The sequence below is a fragment of the Gavialis gangeticus genome, unplaced genomic scaffold (assembly GCF_001723915.1).
Source record: "Gavialis gangeticus isolate Ggan-Ray unplaced genomic scaffold, GavGan_comp1, whole genome shotgun sequence".
NCBI lineage: Eukaryota > Metazoa > Chordata > Crocodylia > Gavialidae > Gavialis > Gavialis gangeticus.
Genome location: NW_017728992.1, coordinates 158530188 through 158540022, shown reverse-complemented (window position 1 = coordinate 158540022; position 9835 = coordinate 158530188). Strand labels below are relative to the sequence as shown.

Here is a 9835-nt window from a genome sequence, read left to right as displayed (position 1 = left end):
AGCTCAATCTACTTATTGAAAAGTAGTAGAAACTGATCAAATTCTCCAAGTACTGGCATGGGGAACAACTTTGATAATGAAGTGCTCTACTATGTAGCAGATCAGAAAACAGCTTTCATTAGTGACCAGAGCAATTTTTTTTTCAGTAAGCTGAAAACGTACACATCTTTGTACAACAGGCGAGTCTTTAAAAACGTGTTTTCAATAGGTATGTATCTTTGGAAGGAGGGGAAATTATGCAACAAGAGATCGAGAGAGAGAGGTGTTGAGATCAGCAATCAAACTAGAATAGTTTTAAAATGAACTGAGATTCAGCCAGACATTGATTTGGGGGTTGTGTGTTTGTATTGTCAATATTGACTCAATACAAGACACTCCAACAATGTTCAAAGGGCTTCTGCTGACAGAGTGCCCCTTACCGCCCCCCCCCCCAATGCATTTCAGCTGACAAGGTTCTAGCAAGATCCACAAGCCACATACTATCTTTCCTTTTTTTCCTCCTGATTTTGGTCTACACCAGTTAAAACTGGAAACTCAGTTTGCAGATATGGAACCCCTGCCTTCAAATACAGCAAAAGCAGCAGAAGAGACTCTGTACAGGAAGTACAAGTGATAGGCTACAGCAGAGGTAAGTTAAGGGATCCCCTTAACTAATGAACATTTGAAGAACTGAAAACTCAAACTCTGCAGCTCAGAGATGGAAATTATTCATTTGCAGGGAGAAAGGAAGTTGATTGAAACAGTCTGTCTTGTATGCCAAGAACAAAAGTCTTGTTTTCCTACCCGCATCATTTGTCCATTATGCAAACTGAGCTATGTGAAGAGAATAAATTAAGTAAGAAATCTGCCATTTCAACAGTATGATTATTTACAAATGGATGCACAATATATGTGAAGAGACTTTAAAAAGGTTTTTCCTCCCTTCATGTTAATTCTTATTCAACTTAAAGCCTGATTTGTTAAACCACTTGAATGAAAAGCACTCTATTTTTAATGAACTTTGATCTGCTAGTCATATGCATTCAAATGTTCACCTAGGTCCTAGTCATCAGAACAGACCTCTAGCTGGGAACTGGAGCAAAATGGTAGCTTCCAATGAAAATCAGTTCAGTTGCAAATATATCAATACTAAAGGTATTCCTATGAAGCATTTTGAAAATTTGTTTTTAATGTATACATTCTTTAGTAAACATTTAAGTAATGTTTATCTATTGTACTTTTTCTTTAGGTTTATAAAAAGAGCTATCCAAAAGTTTTCATTCGTCTCAAGTCAACTCAGATTCCTAGCTTTGTAACAAGCACATGAATCCTGTACACTTTCCCAGAAAAAAAACAAAACCTGAGAGCATACAGTAACTATCTAATTACACATCACAACCACACTTTCCATACAGTTGTGCAGTATAAACCATTTCAGAAAAATTACAAAAACATATTATGAAAATATTTCATGCATCTAAGAGAATGAGACTTAGTTTCTTTAAACAGTATTGGTTTCTCTTTCTGCTGAAGGTACCTATGCATGAAATGTGTTTTATTTTTTATTATTATGAAAATTAGCCATTCCTTGCCTTGGGTAAAAGTAAAATGACAATCTAAATAGATAACTCAGTTTCCATTCATGGATAATTTCCATTATTACTGTTTCCTCTGGAGCATCTGTTGAATAAAAATAAGTGTCTAACTTTCCAAGACACTCAATCCATACACAAATGAAAAAAAAAACAACACACCACAAGTAGATGAACAACTAAATGGATGATATTTGAAAGGGAAGGCTGGAAAGGTTCAGACTGCTGTGCAAGTTAGAAGCAGCAGCTTGCTGCAAGTACAATGCATATAAATTGCTATTTTGAACGATTCAAGGACTTATTCTGGCAATCCTGAACTGTCAATACCCTTCCAAAGGCAAATGCCTAAATCAGTTTTTATACAGTTGTAGTCAACACATTATTTTGTAAAGGTCTTTAAGTCCTTTTTCAGAAAGCCACATCTAATAAAAATGTACAGGGTGGGACTACTATTAAAAATTTGGAAGTTCACTGTACATATGAATTTAAAGACCTGCTTCTGTCACATGGAGAAGTAAGCAAAATGGAAATCTAATTTACAAGCAGCAATGCACATTACATGACTATGTTAAACATCTTAGAAATCCCTGTTGAAAATATTTCAGTTCTGAAGTTAGTTTACATGGAACTGATAGGCAAAGCTTTTGTATTACTCTCTCCTCAGTAAGTAAAATGATACTATCAAATTGCTCAATTTATCATTCATAACAAATTTAGAATAGAATTGAACAAAATTTCTGAACATGTAAACAAACTGCCATGTTCCTGATACAGGTATTAGCACCTGCATAAGTTAATATTCATTTATTAGGAAAGCTCTCAATAAGGCATGTCTTTAGTACAATAAAAACCAGCTTGTTTCTTTAACTATTATTTCTGCTTTGCAAGCAGAAGACAATACCGGATGGTTGATCAGTGCCATTTGTTACCTTTTCATTTCTCTGCCACAAAAATGAAAGCCAATCACATCAAATAAACCATGGCCTTTCTTTTACAGAATTCATCAAGTGATGTTAATTATGGTCCTTATCAAACATACAAGTTTTGTAGAGCACATTTACAGTGTACATGGCTGAACATGCACCATTTATAGATACAAATATACTTGCTAATTTGATACCATGTAGTTACACAGTGCCTGAAAATAATGACATCTGAAAACACCGTTTTAAAAAAATCAATAGTTAAAAGTGGGAAAAGGTTCTTTATTTTATAATTGCTATAACTGCATGAAATTTCTTATAAAAACACTAATCCCCTTCAAGAAGTCTAGATGCACATTCTATAACTAACTATAGGTTAAGGCAGTAAAAAAAAAAGGAAAAGAAAAAAGTGTACTCCTGATAACCTGTGATCTTGACGATGTTGATTAAAAGTAGTCCAAAGCCGTTTTTCAATTTTGCCACCAAATGCTTGAATCAGTGCATAATTTGTGAATGAAAACGGATTACCTTGCTATTTTTTGTTTTAACCAAGAAAAAGGGAAGAGAAACAGGTAGGGTAAGTTAGTAAATGCTAAAGGAAAAGGAAATTTTGCATTTATAATTCATTTTTAAGTATTAAAGAAAAATCAACCAGGAAAAGACTTTTAGCTGTAAATCAGAACCCACCAACCAAATAAAAAAAAGCTATATGATGAAGCAGAAAACAGTGAAATTAATTTTATGCACATTGCCGCATTCTTAAAAATATACTGTTACTTTGAACAATTCAAGTAATGTAAGAGACTATAAAAAATAACTTCATGAACCACTCAAGCTTTAATCGCATTCTCAAACTTTTAACCAAAAGCCATTTTATTATGTTAACTTTGTATAATAAACCATAAAGGTTTAACTGTACAAATGATTTTAATGATTTTATTTGCACTTGTGATTCCTTTAATGGTTAGCTGCTTTGCTAACCAACATATTGTAAAGATATGGCAGATTACGTATTTAATCAAAGCACTTTGATTTAGGCATGAAACAGATCCAAATGGTAGACATTCTGTGTTTCTATATACCACTCAAAAGAGGGGCAAGAAACATCCACTATTATACAGACAACTATTTTACAGAAAACCCTTCCTTAAAATCAATCCTTTATTCCCAACTGCAGATGAGATAGGACATAATCTATTGTAAACAGGGCACTGTGTTGTAAAACCAGTTTGTTTTGTTTTTTTTAAGTTAACATCTTTCACCGTAAGTTGGAAAAACAGACTCTTCAAAGTCTCTCTCCAGCATGTAGCATGTTCTGCTGTTTTCTATAATCACAAAGTTACTTTCCTTGGATTCCTTTTTAAAGATGGTTGTGTTCACAGCAGTTGTTTTAAAAATCAGTTGAAATTTATATAAAATTCTGTACATGTTCACAAATTATTGCATAAACAGCATAATCTTCATGACAGTATTTCAAGCAACATATGTCCATCTCAGGAAATTCACGTTTCCCTTCTTGCTTTTTTCTTCTTTTTAACTTGTTTGGGGGACTCCCAGCTTTCTTCAGACTTGGCTAAAAATGTTGCAATAAAAAAATGTTCCTTAAGCTTTGTAGTAAATAATTTGAGCACAAATTGCTTAAATATTGATCAGTACATTCTATATTAATGCAAGGTGTTATACAGGAATATAAAATAAATCATGTTTTTAAAAGAACAGCCTTTTAAAGTTATACTTGGCTATCTGTTACAAGGAGACTTAACTCTTCCTCTGCTAAATTAAATACTGAACCACCCAAATTAACATACAGTACTGAAGCCCATCATGTTAGAGCGCTAACCAACATGCATTTTTTTTTTTTTTTTTAGTAGCTACAAAACCCAACTTCCCATACTGAGAAATACTTACTCTGTAGAGGAGGCACACTGTTTTGCTTAATATTAGAACTGGAAACATCTGTCTCTTGTAGTATCTGTGGCACTTGGGTAGCGATCTTCTCAGAATCACTCTCTGATACAATTACAGATGGCTCAGTAGAAACAGCAAGTGAGGGAGCCTCCCCAGGCTATTTTAAAAGGCAAACATTTTTTTCAGGTTAAACTAAAAAAGTATCTTTTTCACAACAAAGATTTTTATGCAATTTTGTTGTATACTTAGTCTGTTGAAAAAACTTTTACCAGAACTGTAGGACTAAGACTGCCCTCTAGTGACAAAACTGACTTCAAATCAAATCCAATCCAGATTGGACTCTTTAAAAGCAAAATTCTCAACCACACTGCCATGGCACCTTGGGGTACTTTGATATCTTTTCAAGAGTGCTTTGGAGTGCCGTAAACAAAACAAAAAAATCCAAACTGACATTTTGTGGCCTTTGAGCTCTTTACAGAAGAAAGGCTGATGTGTTACTTTTCCATATCAAAAAATGAGTGAAAACAAAGACCTTGCTAGCATTTTCTAAGGGGTGGTTCAAGTTTAATGAAGGGTGCCTTGAGGCTACTGAGGTTGAGAACCATAGCCTTAAAACATAGAGCAAGAAAAAGAAACTGCTGAAAGTAATCTAGCAAGATTATTAGGTTCTATCATCATGATGAGAAATAATAAAAACTCCAATGAGATAATCAAAGAATATTTTAAGCATATAGGACTTGAGAACATGGAAAGATTACAAGAAATCTTTTATTATAACTTTTTTTTTTTTTTTTTTTTAAAGAAATGCCTAATAACTTGAGCAGTACTGAAAATTTATATTGACCCCTGCATTCCACATTACTATAATGTATTTTTTGGTATCAATTATGTTTCCATATTCTTCACTTCTGTTATGTCAAAACAGGATTTATAACATTATCTTGATTCTTTTTGTTCCCTACCTCAGCTGGTTCACTAGTGCTCATGGTCTTCAAAGAAAAAGCTATTTCCTGTTGGGGTTGAGTTTTTGAGGTATCCTCCTGAAATTCATCTCCAGCTTCTCTATCCAGTTCTTCAGCATCCTACAAAGACGACAGGGGTGAGCCAAGAACTGTAAAGGGAGTCCCATGCTTTTGTACCTGTAACTCAGTTTTCTTAAAATATTAACCAGACTAACTTTCATGACATTAAGCTAAAGGAAACAAATACACATTCCCAAAAGTTTAAAGAAAATATTAATATAATTCAGGTGGACATCCACTGTATGCCAGCATTATATACAGCTTCTAGAATGCAGCACAACTATTGAAATAAGATTCAATAGTGAACTATTCAACTACTGAAATAGTTCAATAGTGAAGGCAGTATCTTAGGCAAATTTACTGTAGACAAAATAGTTCAATCTCTGCAATAAAACAGATTTTCCTCAAGACTTCTCAAACGGTTAGCTACAAAGGTGACCTCTGGAACTTCTATTCCTGCCAGATAGCAACTAACTTCTTAGATTCTCCTAGCTGTCTCCAAGTCATGGCCACTTAAGATTTTACATACACTAAGCTACTTCTATACCTTCAATAAAGTTAAAACAGCCTTTCACAATATTCTGCTGCAGACCTGCCAAAAGACCTTCCATCTCTTATTTCTTTAGCTATTAAAATTGTCCATCAAGAAGATGATCTTCCAAAATATAGGGGTGAGTGGGCTTCCTTTGCAAAGGAAACCAGTGATTGCTAAATGGCATCCTTAAGGGAAATAAGGAATCCAATTTATTTGAAAGAAGGGTATATTAGTTCAGATTAAACGAAACTGAGTTTGAGACCACCACCTATATTTTCCTTATGTTTCAGGAATCCTGCTGATCAATTATCATGCACTTAAAACGAGGGACTATTCAAGAGAATTGAATCATGTTGACCGTAAAATAGTCACGCAACTGTATGTAGCTAGCATTACGATTTATGACTTAATCAATCATTGTAAGAATCGTTATTTATTTTACTGTTGGTTGTTAAGATTTGAACGCTAAGAAACAGTGCATCTTTCATAATTTCCAAGAATTTTGCCCTACGAGTCAGTATTACAAAAAATATATATCCCTTTTCATTTTACCTGTGCAGGAGAACAAGCTTCTTCACCTTGCTTCTTCTTTTTCTTCTTCTTTTTCTTGGATTTGCCACTGGTAGAACTCTGAAGAGTTGGCTCTGCTTTTTCTCTCTCATCATCTGAAGCCTTAATATTTAAAGCAAGAGACTGAGTCTATAGTAAGCATTTCACTACTTTTCATTGACACAGATTGTGAGCAAGTACATCTCTTGTATAAATTGTATTTAATGATACACGTGGACGGATTAAATTGAACTAGTAAAATTAAGGCCATTTTGAAAAGAAAGCCATTCTTTACAGGCTCTGGTAAGTCAGTCTGACAGTAATATGTATAGTAAAATGACCACGCTCGTACATTTGCTTTATGCGATTAACAACAAAGATATGGTAAGCACTATGATGACAGCTCTTGGTATTAGCATAAGTTATTTTGTGTGTTTTTCCTACAATGAATACCCTGCTCCTTTGTAAATTTTTTTTTCAGGGTTTAGAGAGTAGATTCAGTAAGTTATAGTGAAGTTTAAAAATCATCTCATCCACCTGCAGCTGTATGGGGTAGGGCTTGCAGAAGCTACATGTAAAAACAGAGCACATGGGATCAGCAGTTCCTTGACCATACAAATCATGGGCTATACAGGGTAAAATATTGGCAAGGGGGTATTACAAAGAAAGATTTGCATCCAATAGAGAGCAACAGTGAGCTGGTTTCAAAAGTGAACATTTCATGCACTGTGACGCCATAATTGTTTGCTATAAAACTAAACAGATGAAGAGTGGAGTCTAATCAATTACTGAAAATACTTAATGTCTTCCTTCTTGATTACATTTTTGCCATTAATAATATCAGTTATATTTAATAACTGACGGGTGCACGCAACTTGGGAATTAGACTCTATTGCTACCACATGCACTATACCCAGCATGGCCAACCTATGGCACAAGTGGCAAGGGGAGCCTCTCTATGTGCCATGCAACAGATTTGAGGGGTGGGGAGTGGGGGGACAGGCAGCACAGGAACAGATGGCAAAGCAGGAAATCAGGTAGGAAGCAGGGGTCAGGAAGTAGAAAGCTTAGCTGCAAACTGGACAAAGGAAGGAGACCGGAGCAGTACACAGGATGGACACTACAAAAATGCAAAAAGTTGGTAAAGTCTAAGTTAGGGCATTTTGTAGGGAATAACTTAGGTTGCCATCTACCTTCTGAACATCAGATGATAATTCTTCAGGTTGTGCAACAGAAGCAGCCTTTTCTTCATCTACCCAATTTCCCCATTCTTCTGCTGGTGCATTCCAGTCAGAGCTGGGATCAGCAGAAGACAGTCCATCTACAAAGATTAGAGAGACAGGTTTTAAGCAGAGGTGCTTGTTTTACTGATCTGGTTTCCATCCTGAAATTAATTTACTGATATTCTTGCACACTATTTTTTATCCAAAACGTGCAGGCCTTTGTTCCATTTTGCCATTGGTTTATTTCAGCAACGACTGCACAAATTTATGATGATGGTCTATTATCATTACATTGAGTGTAAAGTTATTGACAAACAGTATGAAAGAAGTCTATAGCCTACCTTTACTAAATACTGGCAGCAATTCAATTTTAAAACAGCTTATGCCAGCTAATGAACAAGACAAAGATTCTCTTATTCTCAGTATACCCAGCATAGAGCAAAGAGATGTAAACATCTTCTGAAGAATCAACTATGGCAAGGTTTAAAATAAAATTAAAAAGTTCTTATCTACATTTCACCTAATTTAAAAAAAAAAAGATGAATATACTGAACTCAGGTAAGTGACAGACCAATGATTAGGAGAAAATTTACACGGAGTATACAATCTTTTCCTCTATATATCCAACCGTACCAGTATTATGTACCCTCAAGACTAATCTCCTTCCTACCACAGGCAGTAAGTTGGCTTATAACTGATCTGTGGTCCAATTACTGACTGATGAAACTAAAACAAATCTTTACCAAAACTACTGGCTTTTCACTTGCAGGTCCCCAGAAAAATCTATACATTCTTTTCTATTATTAAAGCTCATTTCTGGGTATGCAACAAACTCCCTTATTTTCATCTAACCTGAATTAGAGAACACAAGTGTCCACAACCCACAGACTGAACTCTTGCTTCTATCACCACTGTGCTTTTGTTGCTTGACATTTGAGACAATATGACCTTGTTAAGCTTATAGCAACACAGTCAACAGGATAATATTTTCTGGGCAGCAGCACAATGTAATCACTTTTTAGGCGAATGAGCTAATAACATGCACTATGTTGATAGTGAGAGCTACCATACTTATCTTATATGAATATAAGGAAACTTCATTAAATACACTATTGATCACTAAACTGCTGCCAAAGCAGCATGTGCTCAGTAATGGAAACCAACTATAAAGCTGATTAAACGGTAAGCATAACTATACAACCCGTGGCCCATATTGGGCAAAAATACTGACGGGAACCCACCACAAGGATAGGTTACTGCAGCCCACATGAATAACACACATAGTACTGCCCTTAGCTCCCCTCAGTACCAATGCTTTTTCAAGTTATTGCCAGGTACTGCATCAACTACATTTTGACTTCCTCTTCACTCCCACAGCTGAGCTGCACCTCTTTCCTATTTCCAATGATCCCTGCTTCTTTACTAGCCTTAAAAAAGTCTGACAAACATCACCAAATAGGGGCCCCAAACAGTTCGCTCAGAATCCTTCTCTGTTACCCCCTCTTTCAGTCTGTCGCATACAATTAGCGTGGCTCTATGAGGTAGAGCTGGAACACACTGCCCTGCGCCTCATCTAAACATACATTTTTGGACTCACAAACAAGAACTCCCAATTCCAGTCCTGAGTGGGGGGCCAATTAACACATGGTTCCTTTGTGGGTATTAGGGGGGTGGTATCTGGAGCGCACACACCTACCGAGCAGTTCTGAGCCACGTCTTGAAATTCTATTGACTTTGGTGGGGCCTGGCCCAATGAACTATATGGTAAATCATGAGCCTTTGGCTTTGGATTAATATCATGTGGTGTTTGTACTATACGTAAGTAGATACAGAAGTGCTGCTTAAAAGTGTGTTTAAGGAATACCTTTGCTAAAGTCTGCAGCAGTCTCAAAAAAGGTAAAATGCATCAATTCGGGATGAACTACATCCACGGGTACCTGTAATAAACTGCCTATGCACAAAATTACAGTAAAATGTTTACTTCAAGTGTTTTCAAATTTGCCCCCTCACTTCCATTTGCTCAGGGAAAGCAGGAAATGACAGTAAGGGGGCAGGGAGAGCCTGCAGGAGAAAGAAATTGGGGGGGGGGGGGGGGGGGGGGGGG

General features: G+C 35.9%; 1 protein-coding gene across 1 annotated transcript in view; it reads right to left on the bottom strand.

Moving 5' to 3' along the window:
- Positions 1 to 1150: 1150 nt before the first annotated feature.
- The window catches only part of MTDH (metadherin), a gene marked incomplete at its 5' end in the record, with an annotated part of 39332 nt that continues 30647 nt past the window's right edge, over positions 1151 to 9835 (bottom strand). Inside the window, 5 exons of the mRNA XM_019519384.1 lie at positions 1151 to 4067; positions 4403 to 4559; positions 5365 to 5484; positions 6512 to 6631; positions 7702 to 7829. Of these exons, the coding sequence (XP_019374929.1) occupies positions 3997 to 4067; positions 4403 to 4559; positions 5365 to 5484; positions 6512 to 6631; positions 7702 to 7829 (596 nt within the window). The remainder of the gene's footprint in view (positions 4068 to 4402; positions 4560 to 5364; positions 5485 to 6511; positions 6632 to 7701; positions 7830 to 9835) is intronic.